Source organism: Oncorhynchus keta, chromosome 24 (assembly GCF_023373465.1).
Source record: "Oncorhynchus keta strain PuntledgeMale-10-30-2019 chromosome 24, Oket_V2, whole genome shotgun sequence".
Taxonomy (NCBI): domain Eukaryota; kingdom Metazoa; phylum Chordata; class Actinopteri; order Salmoniformes; family Salmonidae; genus Oncorhynchus; species Oncorhynchus keta.
This window is the reverse complement of record NC_068444.1, coordinates 14839086-14856804: the sequence shown is the minus strand read 5'-3', so window position 1 is coordinate 14856804 and position 17719 is coordinate 14839086. Positions and strand designations below refer to the sequence as shown.

Sequence of the window (17719 nt, the reverse complement as noted above, 5' to 3'; positions counted from 1 at the left end):
ATTAAATAGTACCCGCAAAACACCAGTCTCAACGTCAACAGTGAAGAAGCAATTCCGGGGTGCTGGCCTTCTATGTGCACAGGTTGAGAGAATTTTGAGTAATCAAGGTGACAGCCAGTGACACATTTAATACCGCCTTGTATACTCTTGCCTGCATCTAGCTGATCTAGGGCGTAATCATTAGTCTAACAGTTACAAATTTGAGTTTCCATTTGATAAATTCAGGTATGTTTATCCCGTTCCGTTTGCTTCCATTTAAGAAATGTTTTTCAACAGAATCGGCGGAATTAATACACCCCCGATCACACGCAAACACAGTTCACTTTCACAATACCCATGTAAAAACAACATGATCACTTTGCTCCTTGTAGACAGTATGGTGGAATGGAATGCTCGAAGCATGTTGGCTAATGGGCAGGAGTTCAAGCAGTTCATTGTGGCGATTCCAGCTAAGCATGATGTGATTTGTGTGCAGGAAACATGGCTTATTATACAGGGATGTGTATTGATTCGTAGGGACAGAGATGTGTGGGGGGAGGGCACTTCCCTACAGGATGCTAGGCAAAGGTATTGAACAGGAATATATGGTGGTGGAGGTGTGGCTGAGAGGAGGGGTGATAGTGGAACTACTATAATCCATGTCAGATATTGGACCTGGAAATGCTGGAGAGGGTGGAGGGCCGGATAGAAGTAAAGTAATGTGGTGTGGGGATTTTAATGCCCACAACACGCTCTGGGGGAAGGTGGAACGGATGGATGGAAATGGCCAAGTGATGGAAAGTATGTATGATAGAAATTAAAGATCTTGGGCGCCTGAATGATGGCCGAGGGACCAGGATTTATGTAGCCACAGGGAAAGGCTCTACCTTGGCCCTCACTCTGGTATCTAGTGCGATGGCAGGAAACTGTGAGTGGGAGTTATGGGAGGAGTCGACAGTAGGGAGTGATCATTACCCCATAGTATGAACAGTAGGCGGGAGGGAGGTGGAGGTGTCAGTGGATGGAGTAGGCAGGTGGATGTTTGGAAGGGCAAAGTGGGATCGGTTTTAGGAGCTGAGTGAGCAGGTGATGGCTCGGGTGAATATGAGAGGGGATGTGGATTGTATGAATAACTGGGTGAGAACAGCTTTAGTGGGGGCAGCTACTGAGGCTATACCTAAGAGTTCAGGGAGGAGGAGGAAGAGGAAAGCAGTCCCACGGTGGACGGAGGAGTGTGGGGAAATGGTGCGGAGTAAGAACAAGGCATTTAAAGTACTGAAAAGGACGCATAACGTCCAACATCTCCTTCAGTTTAAGCAGGCCCTGGTGAGGATAACTATCCGTCAGGCAAAGAGGGCATGTTGGCGTTGGTTCTGTGACACCATTTGGAAGGGCGACACCTCTGGGAGAATTGTGGGGAATAATTAAGAGGATGAGTGGGGTCAGAAGGGAGTGGGATTATCCAGTGTTGACGAGTGGGGAGGATGTGGCAAACTCTCCTTCCAGACCCATAGACTGCAAACTCTCCTTCCAGACCCATAGACTGCAAACTCTCCTTCCAGACCCATAGACTGCAAACTCTCCTTCCAGACCCATATCAAACATCTCCAATCGAAAATCAAATCAAGAGTCGGCTTTCTATTCCGCAACAAAGCCTCCTTCACTCACGCTGCCAAGCTTACCCTAGTAAAACTGACTATCCTACCGATCCTCGACTTCGGCGATGTCATCTACAAAATTGCTTCCAATACTCTACTCAGCAAATTGGATGCAGTTTATCACAGTGCCATCCGTTTTGTCACTAAAGCACCTTATACTACCCACCACTGCGACTTGTATGCTCTAGTCGGCTGGCCCTCGCTACATATTCGTCGCCAGACCCACTGGCTCCAGGTCATCTACAAGGCCATGCTAGGTAAAGCTCCGCCTTATCTCAGTTCACTGGTCACGATGGCAACACCCATCCGTAGCACGCGCTCCAGCAGGTGTATCTCACTGATCATCCCTAAAGCCAACACCTCATTCGGCCGCCTTTCGTTCCAGTTCTCTGCTGCCTGTGACTGGAACGAATTGCAAAAATCGCTGAAGTTGGAGACTTTTATCTCCGTCACCAACTTCAAACATCAGCTATCTGAGCAGCTAAGCGATCGCTGCAGCTGTACATAATCTATTGGAAAATAGCCCACCCTTTTTCACCTACCTCATCCCCACAGTTTTTATTTATTTTTCTGCTCTTTTGCTCACCAATATCTCTACTTGTATATGATCATCTGATCATTTATCACTCCAGTGTTAATCTGCAAAATTGTAATTATTCGCCTACCTCCTCATGCCTTTTGCACACATTGTATATAGACTCCCCTTATTTTTTCTTTTTTTTTTCTACTGTGTTATTGACTTGTTAATTGTTTACTCCATGTGTAACTCTGTGTTATCTTGGCCAGGTCGCAGTTGCAAATGAGAACTTGTTCTCAACTAGCCTACCTGGTTAAATAAAGGTGAAATAAATAAATAAATAAAAGAGATGATGGCCAAAGTGCATAGCTTGGCAAATTTGTCAGAGGAGGGTCAAAGGGGGAGAGAGGGAATGAGAGAGGAGCATCCTGGAGTGCTGGATAGGAGGGAGGATGTAAATGATGAGTTGAATTTACCATATACCATGGCAGAGATGAAAAGGGCAATAGGTAAGGCTGAGTTAACTTCACCTGGGACAGATGAGGTGTGCTATGTTATGTTGGCCCATCTTAGTGATGAGGAACTGGATAAGGTATTGATGTTGTACAACAGAGTGTATGAGGAGTGAAAACTACCAGGCATCTGGAAGGAGGCAGTAGTTGTACCAATTCGGAAGCCAGGGAAGGACCCAACGAGGCCAACAAGTAATTGGCCAATAGCTTTAACATCACATGTATGTAAGATTATGGAACGGGAGGGGAACTATGGAGCCAGTGCTCTGCTTAGAAGCAGAGGTCAGGAAGGCTCAGGTGAACATGGAGACTGTTGTAGCTGTCTTTCTTGATGTGGAGAAGGCGTATGATATGATGTGGAAGGAGGGGTTGTTAATTAAGCTTGATATTATGGGGGTAGTAGGAAGAATGTACAACTGGATAAAGGATTTCCTGTTTGGAGTTCTATCCAGGTGAGTGTGGGGAAGTCTCTCTCAGGCAGCTAGCTACCTGGTGGATAACGGTACACCGCAGTGGTACGTGATTAGTCCTCTGTTGTTCTCAGTCATGATCAATGATGTTTACGCTCAGGTACAGACGGATTTTGGAAGGTCGTTAGTTGCAGATGATGGGGCCTTATGGAAGTGGGGAAGACATGTGCCATACATAGTCAGGAAGTTACAGGAAGCAATTGATGAGGTAGAGCGGTGGGGATTTAGGTTCTCTGTAAAGAAAACTCAGACAGTGTTCTTTACCAGGAGGAAGGTGTGAGATGAGGTACGCTTGAGGTTATATGGGAGAAACTTGGAGAGGGTGGGGGCATTCAGATTCCTTGGGGTATACTTTGACACTAGGCTGACCTGAGCAGAACACATTGAGAGAGTGGTGGGAACGTGTAAGAAGGTGCTATATGTGATGTGCTGTCTGGCAGGGAAGGAGTGGAGGGCTGGGCGTTCCTCATTCAGGACCATGTATGTTGCATTGATCCAATCTGTAATAGACTATGGCAGTATAGCGTATGGTTCGGCAGCTCAGACCTCATTGGAAAGGCTAGATCTCAGTTGATGTACTGGCTAAACAAGCACTTAGAAGTGGGGATGTTGAGGTTGTAGTTTAAATGAACAAGGCAGATGCAAAAAGCATGATATGGACAGCGATGGTGCAGAGATGGCGGGAGCAGGGGAATAGAGAAACGAAGGGAAGGCATTTATTTCTAGTACAGAGGAAAGTTGGGGAGAGGACGGCAGGAAGGGACAGAGGAGAGGAGGCCATTTTTTTAGGGTGGGACACAGCCAGTTGAATAAGTCCTTAAATGTGATAGGAAAGCATCCAACAGGAAAGTGTGATTATTGCCAGGAAACAGAGACCGTGGAGCGTGTATCGCTACAGTATCAGAGGGAAAGAGAGAGGCTGAGATCTAGTATGAGGGAGAAGGGGATACAATAGATTAGTTTTAAGATTATATTGAGTAGAACGTCCTTAGATATAGTTTCAAATATTTATATTTTTTTAAGAGCAACTTGGCTGGCAGGTAGGGTTGAGTTTCTCCGTGTCTCTGGCCCACACTCCAGTACAGTAGGTGGCGGTAATGCACCATAACGTTGGATGCCAACCGCTGATAAACCCCACCGAAGAAGAAGAACGGCTGTAAAGATGGCGGCTCCCATAACGTGGAGGAGGCTGCGATACTGTGTGTACATGCCGGCCCTGGCTGGGGTTTTCACCCGAATATCAGACCGATTCTTCCGTACACGCGATCGGAGAAGAGGGTAAGATACGACTGTTGTGGAACTTAAGTGGAGAAGAAAAAGAGAGACAACACTGTTTTTCTTTGTCAGACGTAATGACAGCGCTCACATGACAACCTCTAGCTGGGTATGTCAACTCCACGATGAGAACAACTCGGCTAGCCAACCACTTGTCGTGGCAGAGATGTATGCGTGCAGCCAGTCTTTACTTACACAATGTTTCCGTGTTCTTTCATAATGTAGGGGGAAAAAGCTGTTGTCATTTTTCTAGCATGCGTCAAATAATATTGCCACATGTTTTCTGTTGTAATCTGATTGTTGCTTGCGAATAGTTTCATAATGTAATTTGATAATAGTATGGTCATAGCGAAGGTTACATAATAAACATAAGCGTTGCAAAACATTATCTCCCCTTGAATTTTCTTCCGGTTGCTTAGGCGTACTTTTATTTGTGAATTTAAATTTCCACCTCATGTGTTGTCAAGTCTCTGTGTAGGGTAACGTTAACAGTAACTCAGAAATTCTCAGAATGAGGAAATCTCTCTCGGGTCTTTTTGTGGTTTCCTGAAAACCTGAAGTTGCAACAACCGCCAGATATCTGTCTGCCAGTCAGTCTGTCCACACCTGCATATAGTCACGTGCCTCAGTTTCACATCTTTATTATCTACCATAGAGCGACACGCACACTGAGCTCTGAGTTATTGCGACACACGCTCTGAGTCTGTCTCTGGTCTAGGCTTAACTGGGAGTGCCAAGGTCTGTTCTGGAGGTAGCTTTGGGACACAACGTAGTCTGTGTTTTGGTTGAACTCCCTGAGTTCTGCACCATTCTGGTGGTCCAACCAATACACAGACTACTAGTCTGGTGGATGTCATCCACAAGGGGGAGATCAACCCTGGGCAGTCTACTCCTCATTCAGACTAGAGCTGTCTCCCAAGTGGCCCCATATTCCCTATATACTGTACGACATTTGACCAGGGCAAGTAGTTCACTGAGGGGGGAATATGGGGCCATTTGGGACACAACTTTGAGCTTTATCCTCAACCCCATAACCTAAGTAGACTAGCTAGGCGATGGGAACAATGGCCGTAGAGACGGAACAGTTTTATCTTAAACATGATCTGTAGATGTAGCTAACTAGCCAGATGCACTACATGACCAAAGATATGTGGACACCTGCTCATCCAAAATCTCATTCCAAAATTATGGGCATTAATATGGAGTTGCCCCCCCCTTTGCTGCTGTAACAGCCTCTACTCTTCTGGGAAGGCTTTCCACTAGAGGTTGGAACATCGCTGCGGGGACTTGCTTCCATTCAGCCTCTAGCGCATTAGAGGTTGTGCACTGAGGTTGACCCTGACTCACAGTCGGTGTTCCAATTCCTCCCAAAGGTGTTCAGTGGGGTTGAGGTCAGGGCTCTGTGTAGGTCAGTGTGCGGCTGCTTGTCCATGGAAACATTTCATGATGCTCCCGACGAACAGTTCTTATGCTGACGTTGCTTCCAGAGGCAGTTTGAAACTCGGTAATGAGTGTTGCAACTGAGGACAGACAATTATTTCTTCCACTTCACAAAAACAGCACTTAGAGTTGACCGGGGCAGCTCTAGCACGGCAAAAACAGCACTTACAGTTGACCGGGGCAGCTCTAGCAGGGCAAAAATTTAACAAACTGACTTGATGGAAAGGTGGCATCCTATGACTGTGCCATATTTAAAGTCACTGAGCTCTTCAGTAAGGCCATTCTACTGCCAGTGTTTGTCTATGGAGATTGCATGTCGGTGTGCTTGATTTTATACACCTGTCAGCAACGGATGTGGCTGAAATGGCCGCATCCACTAATTTGAAGGGATGTCCACATACTTTTGTGTATATAGTGTATGTCTTCCCTTCCATAAGCTTCTGGTTGATTTAGGCTTATCTGTGAATTCCTATTTGCGTTTCCATGTGTTGTCAAGTCTCTGTGTGTAGAGTAAGACTAGCTCAGAAATTCTCAGCATGAGGAAATCTTTTTTTTTTTTTTTTTTGTGGTTTCCTGAAAACCTGAAGTTGCAACAACTGCCGTCTGTCTGTCGTACAGTCTGTCCACACCTGCGTATAGTCGCATGCCTCAGTTTCACATCATCTTTAGTAGCGACTGTGAGCTTACAACTTTGAGCTTTATCTTCATCCGAAAGCCCTGAGGAGGCCATCATCACCTACACTAGCTAGGCTATATAATGGTTGTAGACAGAATGGTCATGGCACATAGAGGCTTGGCTACACAGTGTCAATGCTCCATTGACTTAGCCAAGAGATAGAGGAATGGGAAAGGCTACAGAGGGGAGGGAGACACTTGCATGTATTCAGGGTAATATTCATTAGGGCACACCGTAGCAAAACGTTTTGAAGTTGAAATTGAGTTCAAGTAGTCCCATGTTTCAATCTGTTTTCTTCCGTTTAATGCCTAATAGGAATGTGAGGTAGAAGAGGGGAGGATTGTGTTGCCGTAGACTTGGTTGTAATAAGAAACTGTGTAAATGATCTGACTTCACCCTCGAGGACTCATACAAATACACAAGGCAACCATGTTCTCAACTGAAATGGCTTGTCTTTACTACGCTGTCACCGGTACATATTGGCTATGTATCCGAATACCTAGACTTGCTTTCTAAATAGTAGGCATTTTCGGTATGTGAAAATATAAAATTTTATAGAATTTGAAATGTCAAAAATCGAGTACTTTAAATTCAAATGTTATACAAATTTCGGCTTTTCATCTAGTAGAATTTGTTTCTCACTTTTGAGGAAGATGATCAGACTTGTGTGTTTGACAGCATAATGGTCGCATTCCCTTGCTCAGATGTTGCATGAATCAACCAATGGTTGAGTGCCACATCAACTGACAAATTGCTATAACATATGCTGTGGATAGGATACTAAAAATGCCTATCCAGGCGTTATAAGATCTGGCATACGTCTGGGCAGAGGAATGTATCCAATGAGATAAGGGGACACGCAGTTTCTTTATTAAACTAGGTAAGTCTGTTAAGAACAAACTGTTATTTACAATGATGGCCACACCCTGACCCAGACGACGCTGGGCCAATTGTGCACCACCCTATGGGACTCCCAATCATGTCCGGGTGTGATACTGGTAGCAGTAGTTCTGGCGTGTGCGCTATGATGTGGCGAATGAGAGCAGATGGTCATTCCAGTTCAAGTGTTCAGCACTTTGATGGCTTGTAGATAGTTATCAGACATCATGCTCTGACACGATCTGCCTGATGGTAAGTAAGTGAACAGGTGTGGCTGGGGTGTGTGGGTTCCTTGATGCTACGGGCCTTCCTTACGCACCGTTTTGAGTAGATAAATATAAAAAATATATATGCCATTTAGCAGACGCTTTTATCCAAAGCGACTTACAGTCATGTGTGCATACATTCTACGTATGGGTGGTCCCGGGGATCGAACCCACTACCCTGGCGTTACAAGCGCCATGCTCTACCAACTGAGCTACAGAAGGACCACAATGTCCTAGATGGGTGGGAGCACGGTCCCAGTGACTTACTGGGCCGTCTTCACCACTTACTGGAGGGCCTTGCTGTCGTGGACAGCGCAGTTCTGGTATCAGGTCCTGATGCAACCAGTCAGGATGCTCTTGATGCAGCGGTAGTATTTGGAGAGGACCCTGGATGGCATGCCAAATTTCTTCAGCTGCATTAGGATGTAAAGACTAGGGTTGCACATTTTGGGGAATATTCAGAGGGGAAAACTTTCTGTGGGAATTAACAGGAATATATGGGAATTAATGGAAATATTTTCAAATTAATATTAATACTATTTAAATGTAGATGTTTTTTGCATTGGATATATTTACCATATCATATGGAGACAGAAACATAAACCTTATCATAAACAGACAGAATTGCAAATGATTAAATCCTTCCAATAGAAATAAAAACAACTTTAGTTACGACTTGAACTTTAATTAAATTAGGTGACTCTTCACATGGGATGATTTCACTGGACAACAAAATAAATGGAATATTGAAATATCCCCAATGATCCATCGCAAATCCCCAAAATGTTTAAAACATACATCTGTAAAATGATAACAAAAGCTTTAGTTTCTAGACTGTCTTCCTCTCAGGTTTCCATGTCTTCTCCCTGGACCTCCTCAATATCCACCTCTTGAAGCCTCATCTTCACTCACTTTCCAACCTGGTTGAGGATGGCTCGTTGTCAGGCTCAAAAAGCCTCATTTGCCCAGATGGCTACCAATTTTTCAACCCTTGTATTGATCAGCCTGTTGCGTGCTTTGGTGTATGTGTGTGTGTTCCCAAACAAGGACCAGTTGCGCTCTGAGGTGGCTGATGTTGGTTGGATTTGGAGGTTGATGGAGGCAAGAGGGGGGGAAAGAGCCTCAGATCCACAAAGTCCCTTCCACCAGGTGGCTGATGAGATGTTGGCACGACTGCCATATTGCATCTCCATCCCAAAGCCCTTGCTTGGAAGTGTACTTCGCCAGACTGCCAAGAACCTTTCCCTGTCGAGACACAGTAGTGATGACACCATATGCCTTGTTGATCTCTGCACCAGACAGGATGCACTTGCCAGCATACTTTGGGTCCAACATGTACTATGCGGCGTGTATGGGCTTCAGGTAGAAATCGTCACGCTTATTGATGACTGTAGTTTCCTCTGCTTGGAGCAACAGTGAAGTCAGCAGGGCAGTACGGATTTCTTCTTACATCTGCAAGCTGAGTCTGAACATCAGACAGGATGGTATTGTCTCCCTCAATCTGTGCCATGGCTACTGCTATAGGTTTCAGGCTGCTTACCACTCTCTCCCAAAATACATCATCCAGAAGGATCCTCTTGATGGGGCTGTCTATATCGACTGACTGATGGCCATTTCTTGGCAAGACTCCCCTCCAGGAAACTGTCAAACATGACAACACCACCCCAACGGGTGTGTGTGATGTGAGGGTAGGGCTCCTCCACTTTAGACCAAGCAGCCTTCATGTTCACAGCATTGTCTGATCAGTTCAAATACCTTTTGTGGTCCAAGGTCATTGACTGCCTTCAGCTCATCTGTAATGTAGTGACTGATGTGTCTGTTGTCCCTCGTCTGTGCTCTTGTGGAATACTGGTGGAGATGATGTAGTTAATTATTCCTTGCCCACGAACATTCGACCATCCATCAGAGATTGCAATAGTCTGCTTTCTATGATTTACTTGACCTTCACTTGAACTCCTGTTGACCTCTGCATCCAGCAAATGAGTAGATAAAGCATGTCTGGTTGGAAGGGTGTATACTGGGCAAAAAACATTCAGAATTCTCTTCCAATGCACATTGCCTTTGAGCATCAGAGGTGAACCAGTTGCATACACAACTCGAGCAAGACATTCATCAGCATTTCTCTGACTACGTTCCTCCATTGAGTCAAAAACTTCTGATTCCAGGAGGACCATGAGCTGTTGCTGTCGATAAGGTGTCTGATTCATATTTTTCACCTCTAATAAGAAGTAGAGGGACTTTTGTCAGGAGTTGCTTGTGAGCGCTGAGGGAACTTTATGCACTTGGCCAGTTTCTGCATCTTTGTTGCATTCTTCCCATATGATTTGGCACAGTATTTGCAAATGTACACAGTTTTTCATTCTACATTAGCTGTAGTGAAATGTCTCCACACTTTAGATAAATGCCACAGGCACTTCCTGTAAAGACTAGGAAAAAATTCCAATTCCATGTACAGATAAATAGTTAAGCAGTTATATTTAACTCCTTTGTAAGATAAATGTTTTAAAATGAAACTTGTATGGAAATGGTTGAATTAACACTCCTCAGTTAGCAGGCTCAAGCAAGCTAAAACCTAACTAGCAGAAATTGTGAACAAGTTAGAAATGATTTAAACACACTTTGCTGTCGGTTACTATTTACTAGTAAACAAAAAATAATGTATGCCATATAAAATATATTCACCCCACCCAGTTGTCATGATGTTAGGTTTATGACCCCCCCATAAATACCTTTCTCCCTTTTCTCTCCACTCTGCTGAATGGACTCTTGGAAAGCTTTCTCCATTTTCTCTCCACTGCTGAATGGACTCTTGGAAAGCCCTTCGTACCACAGAAAACGTATGTTATAATTAAAAGGTTGAGGAATGGAACAATAACCAGTTGAAAGTATCTGTTGGTACTTAAAGAATATGATAATAATAATATAATATATGCCATTTAGCTGACGCTTTTATCCAAAGCGACTTACAGTCATGTGTGCATACATTCTATGTATGGGTGGTCCCGGGAATCGAACCCACTACCCTGGCGTTACAAGCGCCATGCTCTACCAACTGAGCCACAGAAGGACCATGATGTCAGATCAGATGTTGTCTGGGACATTATATCTGATAAGACGACATATCATGTATCTTGGAAAGTCGACACATTCTAGTTATCAGATTCACACAGAATTGTTGTGCAATTTAAATGTTTAAATAGAAAACTGTTTGTGCTAAAATTACATTTAATCTTTTCATTCTAAATGAGAATTGTTTTCATAAGTAAACTATGTTCACTCAGTGGCCAAGTGAACAGACATTGGTTGGAGAGGGATGAAACACGTCCGTCTCTTCTCCAGTATAAAAGCCCCCATGACCCAATTAACGCCAGACTAAGCAAACCCCAGCGTGAGCTGGGATTGTGAATGGTTGAATATCCACTCTACAGAACTAAATTTACACGAGACCAGATCACGTGGAGGTGACGATCACCACGCAGGAAGGATGAATTTCTTCTAGACCAGCCAGAGTACAGCACAAGCTGATTATGGCAAAATGGTATGAACTTAATTCTACTTTTAGGATGTATCACTTCTTTAGTGAATAAGAGTTGTCAGCTGTATATGTGGCCTAGGAAAGGACGGGGTACTTCAACGTATCCATTCTACAACACTTCGACCAGAAAGATTCTTCAAAGAACAATGGCAATCCCTGTTGAACAAACCAGTCTACCAGTCTTCCATCTTTGACCAATCTATCGACACGCAGCTCAGAGTAAATATAGCGTCCCCCCGAAAGGGGGGTTATTAGAATGCATAAGATTCTGTATTTACGGTAGCATAGTTTCTCAAGGTCCGATAGAGACCCAATCTCCTTTGTACCTCAGTCTTCCCGCTCTTTCATTCAAACCCAACCCCCTTTGTGTAGCAAGCCGTCATGTCGGCTTTGCCTACCAGGGACTTTTTTCTTTGTATCATTGTTCGTAACCAATTGTGTGTGCATGTCTTTCTGTGATTTGATTAGTTAGTAAATTCTTATACAAATTTGCTTATCGCAGATTCATAATTTAAGCTAGAGTTTGTGCAGATAACCAAGAATTTTACGACATTCAGATGAGACTGATAGAAGGTAAAGAATAATTAATGACTGACTGCTATTGATATAAAATATCTTTAAGAGTGGATTTTGGAGATAGCTGCTCTATATAAAATAATGCTTCCGTGGGGCCCCAGGTTAATGAGTTAATTGTTGTATGATTTAATTCAATCACGTAATCAATTTGATAATGGCCTGTCATCTCATTTAATCATACTAGAGACGGCACAGTATTGTAATCAAAACTTACCAGAAAGCATGTAGTCCATGGCTCAGAGAATGTAGTAGTGTGGGCTCAATAGCATCTCATTAGTGTGCAAGATCTTGAGAATCAGCTGTACATGTGATGTAAGAGTGCAGAGGGTTGCAATTCCATTGAATTGGGGATAGTTTAACCAAAATATGCCACAAGACCTAGAATTGCCTTTTGTGTATCCCACTAAAAAAATGTTCCCTGTTATAAGAACTTTTTTGGATTAATTTAAGCAAAATTCCCGGGCTTAACTTCCGATGGAAAACTTCTGGGAAATTTACCTGAAAGTGTCTGACCATTTGCAACCCTAGTAGAGACACTGTTGTGACTTCTTGACAAGGGGTGGTGTTGGTCCATGTCAAGTCCTCAATGATGTGGACGCTGAGGAACTTAACCGATGACTCTACTGCAGTCCCGTTGATGTGGATCGAGGCATGTTCCCTTCTCTGCTTCCTGAATTCAACAATCAATTCCTTTTTTGTTTTGCTGACGTTGAGTAAGATGTTGTTCTGGCACTGCAATGCCAGTTCACTTCCATCCCTACAGGCTGACTTATTGTTGGTTATCAGTCTTACAAACGTAGTGTCATCAGCAAAGTTGACAATGGAGTTGGTGTCGTGCAAAGCCACTCTGTCGAACAGGGAGGACACACCCCTGTGGGTCCCAATGTTAAGACTCAATGTGGAGGAGATGGTGTTGCCAATCCTCACAGCCTGTGGTCTGCCCGTCAGGAAGACCAGGATCCAGTTGCAGAGGGTGGTGTCCAGACCCAGGGCTCTAAGCTTGGAGGGAACAATGTGTTACAGCCGTGTTAATAGCGATGAAATGGCGTCTTCCGTGGATCTGTTGGCGTGGGTCCAGGGTGCCTGGCATGCTGGCCTTGATGTGGGCCTTCACCAGCCTCGAAGCACTTCATGATGACCGGGGTGAGCGCGACAGGGTGATAGTCATTTGGGCATATCACCTTGTTTTTCTTGTGCATTGGTACAATGGTCTTCTTGAAGCAGGTGGCGACTACAGCCTGGGACAGGTTGACAATGTCAGAGACGACGCCTGCCAGCTGGTCAGCACACACTGAGGACGCGGCCAGGGATGCCATCTGGGCCGGCGACTTTGAGTATTAACTCTGAGAGTTTTCCTCGCGTCAGCTTTGGTGAGCAAATGCACCTGGTTGTCTGGAGCAGCGATTCTCTTCATGGATGGCTCTGTCTCAAAGCCCACAAAGCCTACCTCGTCTGGGAGGTAGGCTTCGTGGGCACCACACAGCTGGATTTGGCTTTGTAGTCTGAACGGTTGTAGTCCTTGCCACATGCGTCGTGAGTCTGAGTTGTCAGACATCAATTTGTCAATCTTTTTGCGTCCCTAATGGATTCAGAGCTGGTACCTGCTTGCCTTATACTCGTCGTGTGCTACAGAGTCATCGGGTTTTGTTGTGCTGACAATAAATGCTGCAGTATAGTCTCTCAGCATGGCTCGGATATCTACGTTCATCCAGGGGTTTTGGTACTTTTATTTGATTTAACTAGGAAAGTTAAGAACAAATTCTTATTTACAATGACTGCCTAGCAAAAGGCCTCCTGTGGGGAGGGGGTCTGTGATCAAAAATATAGGACAAAACACACATCGCAACGAGCAACGCACTACATAAAGCGACCTAAGACAACACGGCATGATAGCAACATGACGATAAATTGTTATTGTGGGCACATCATCAACACATTTCCTAATGAAGCCTGTGACTGATGTATATTCCTCAATGTTGATGGATGAGTCCTGGTGGGATGAATCTTTGAACATATTCCAATGAATATCCTCAAAATAGTACTGCAGCATCTGCATCTGTCCATCACTTTATTATTCTCTGTTTTGATGGCTCCCTCTTGAGTTGCTGCTTGTAGGCTGTAGGAACAGAGATGTGATCTGATTGACCGAAGTGAGGGCGGGGGTTGGCTTTGTACGCTTCACAAATGTTTGTATACTGAACAAAAAATGTCATTTCTGTAGCATAAGCCGCCTCCAACATAGTTTTAGGGAATTTGGCAGTACGTCCAACTGCAGAGCACTTGGTTACCATGCCAGCCCAGGACATCCACATCCGGCTTCTTCCCCAGGGGATCGTCTGAGACAGCTGACGAAACTGGGTTTGCACAACCAAAGAATTCCTGCTCCGACTGTTAGAAACCACCTCAAGGAAGCTCATCGGCTTGCTTGTCGTCCTCACCAGGGTCTTGAGCTGACTGCAGTTGAACGTTGTAACTGACTTCAGTGTGCAAATGCTCACCTATGGCCACTGGCACGCTATGGCCACTGCTCTTCACGGATTAATCCCAATTTCAACTGTACCGGGCAGATGGCAGACAATGTGTCTGGCGTTGTGTGGGCGAGCGGTTTGCTGATGTCAACGTAGTGGACAGAGTGCCCTATGGTGGGGTAATGTTATGGGCAGGCATAAGCTACAGACAACGAACAATTGCATTTTATCAATGCAATTTGAATGCACCGATGCAGTGACATGATCCTGAAGCCCGTTGTCATGCCATTCATCGGCTGCCATTTTGTTCTTTTATCTATAGGAGGCAATTACCACTCCAGCTGTAGGCTAATTCCTCTCACTCCTCCCTTTCTCTCTTCCTCTCCATGCCCCCCCCCCAAGGTCATCCTTGTTGCTCCTAGCCCCTCTCCTAGCAGAGGACGACTCCTCTCCCCTGCCTCTCTTCAGATCCCCCGGGTCGACTGGAGCTCAGGGCACCGATGGCCTCCATGCCCGCTTCCTTTGGATGGCAGAGCATGTGCCCGCCTTCAGGGTGGCTGGCACACACATCCACATCCTCACCTCCCCTGACCAGTTTTACCAGGCAATGAAGGTACTGTGTGTGTGTGTGTGAGAGGGTGTGGAGCTTTCCCTAAGTCATGTGATGTACTAAACACCCCCCAAATTATGACAATCACTTTTTTTTGGGTAAAGCCTCCTTGTTTGTGTCCTGTAATACCTGATTTTAAACTGTAATTTCTTGTTTTTTTTCTGTTCAGGCTCGAATAAAGACTGCTAAGAGGAGAGTGGTGATGGCCTCTCTGTATCTGGGTACAGGACCCCTGGAACAGGACCTGGTGGACTGTATGCAGGAAGCTCTGCAGCGTTCACAGGAGGTTGACAACTCCGACCTGCAGGTCTCCATTCTATTAGACTTCACACGCGGCTCACGAGGTAGGAGGGGTTCTGTGTATGTGAGAGGGAAAATGTTTTAACTCTTACCAAGCTCAATGTGTGCCTGTGACCCCCCCCTCTGTCTCTGTGTGTCTAGGTCAGACTAACTCTAGGACCATGTTGCTGCCGTTGCTGCAGCAGTACAGCAGTCGGATGCGTGTGTCTCTGTACCATACCCCTGATCTGAGAGGGCTGCTCCGGCTCCTGGTCCCACAGCGCTTCAACGAGACCATTGGGGTACAGCACATAAAAGCCTACCTGTTTGACGATGACCTCATCATCAGCGGGTACGCACACACACACACACACACACACACCATTGTTGTAGTTGTTGGTGTTTTTCTCATACAGTTGATGCTGCTTGGTATCCCTCTTTCAGCCTTTTTACCGGTCTCTCCTCCCTCCGTAGGGCCAACCTGAGTGACTCGTACTTCACCAACAGACAGGACCGCTATGTGCTCCTGGAGAACTGTTGGGAGGTGGCGGACTTCTTCTCTGATCTGGTGGGTGCCGTGGGAGACGTGTCATTACAGCTACAGCCTGACAACTCTGTCAGCATGATGAAAAACATGGTGCACCCCTACAGAGGTATAAAACACGTGTAACACACCAATACAAACGGTGCATTCGGGAAGTATTCAGACCCCTTCACCTTTTCCATATTTTGTTACGTTACAGCCTTATTCAAATAATTGTTTTTTTGTTTTCTCTCAATTTACACACAATATCCCATAATGACAAATCAAAACAGTTTTGTTTAGATTTTAGCAAATGTATTTACTACTCTGTTGAAGCAACTTTGGCAGTGATTACAGCCTGAGTCTTCTTGGGTATGACGCTACAAGCTTGGCACTCATGTATTTGGTGAGTTTCTCACATTCTTCTCTGCAGATCCTCTCAAGCTCCGTCAGGTTGTACGGGGAGCATCACTGCACAACTATTTTCAGGTCTCTCTAGAGATGTTCGATCGGCTTCAAATCTGAGCTCAGAGACTTGTCCCGAAGCCACTCCTGCGTTGTCTTGGCTGTGTGCTTAGGTTGTTGTCCTGTTGGAAGGTGAACCTTCGCCCCAGTCTGAGGTCCTGAGCGCTCTGGAGCAGGTTTTCATTAAGGATGTCTCTGTACTTTGCTCCATTCATCTTTCCCTCGATCCTGACTAGTTTTCCCGTCCCTGCCGCTGAAAAACATCCCCACAGCATGATGATGATGCTGCCACCACCATGCTTCACCGTAGGGATGGTATTGGCCAGGTGATGAGTGGTGCCTTGTTTCCTCCAGACTTGGCATTCAGGCCAAGGTGTTCAGTCTTGGTTTAATCAGATCATATTTTTTCTCATGGCCTGAGAGTCCATTAGGTGCCTTTTGGCAAACTCCAAGCGGGCTGTCATGTGCCTTTTACTGAGGAATGGCTTCCATCTGGCCACGCTACCATTAAAGGTCTGATTGGTGGAGTTCTGCAGAGATGGTTGTCCTTCTGGAAGGTTCTCCCATGTCCACAGGAACTTTAGAGCTCTGTCAGAGTGATTATTGGGTTCTTGCTCACCTCCCTGACCAAGGCCCTTCTCCCCCGATTGCTCAGTTTGGCCAGCTGTAGGAAGAGTCTTGGTGGTTCCAAACTTCTTTGCTTTCAGAATGATGAAGGTCACTGTGTTCTTGGACCTTCAATGCTGCAGAATGTTCTTGGTACCCTTCCCCAGATCTGTGCCTTGAAACAATCCTGTCTCTGAGCTCTACGAGCAGTTCCTTCGACCTCATGGCTTGGTTTTTGCTTTGACATGCACTGTCAACTGTGGGACCTTATATAAACAGGTGTGTGTGCCTTTCCAAATCATGTCCAATCAATTGAATTTACCACAGATGGATTCCAATTAAGTTGTAGAAACATCTCAAGGATGATCAGTGGAAACCGGATGCACTTGAGCTCAATTTTGAGTTTCATAGCAAAGGGTCTGAATACTTATTTTTAATACACCTCCAAACATTTCTAAAAACCTGTTCACACTTAGTCATTATGGGGAATTGAGTAAATGGTTTTTATTTAATACATTTTAGAATAAGGCTAACATAACAAGAGGTGAAGGGGTCTGAATACTTTCAGAATGTACTGTTCATAGCACATAAGTAACACACACATCTACAGAGGTAACACACACACGGTCCCTAGGTGCTTAACGCTTTGCTCAGCTTGGCTGGCAAGTTGTAAATGTAGTGTAATGCGTTGTTCTTGGAAAGGTCCTTGGAATCGGATTAGTTGAAAGTGTAGCTTGTTCCAGCTCAGACACACAGTGAAATCAGAGAACTGGTGTGTGAATGAAAGAGCGAGAGAGTCAGGAGAGGTAGACGGACAGAAAGAAATAGTGTGTGAGTGTGTAACCAGAGAACATTCAGTCAGGATGTTGGGTCTGGTGCTAAATGACATCATGTCTGCAGAACCGGACCACAGTTGTCACAGCGACCAGAAATAGAACAGTGAAGTCACGGAGTTGCTGGTAAACACAGAGGGAAGATGCGTGCG

At 45.1% G+C, this 17719-nt stretch overlaps 1 protein-coding gene across 1 annotated transcript in view; it reads left to right on the top strand.

Moving 5' to 3' along the window:
- The first annotated feature begins 4275 nt into the window (after positions 1-4275).
- The window catches only part of LOC118402732 (CDP-diacylglycerol--glycerol-3-phosphate 3-phosphatidyltransferase, mitochondrial-like), a 31250-nt gene continuing 17806 nt past the window's right edge, over positions 4276-17719 (top strand). The window contains exons 1-5 of the mRNA XM_035800926.2: positions 4276-4414; positions 14654-14864; positions 15031-15205; positions 15303-15492; positions 15615-15793. Coding sequence (XP_035656819.1) covers positions 4299-4414; positions 14654-14864; positions 15031-15205; positions 15303-15492; positions 15615-15793 — 871 coding nt within the window. The 5' untranslated portion in view covers positions 4276-4298. The remainder of the gene's footprint in view (positions 4415-14653; positions 14865-15030; positions 15206-15302; positions 15493-15614; positions 15794-17719) is intronic.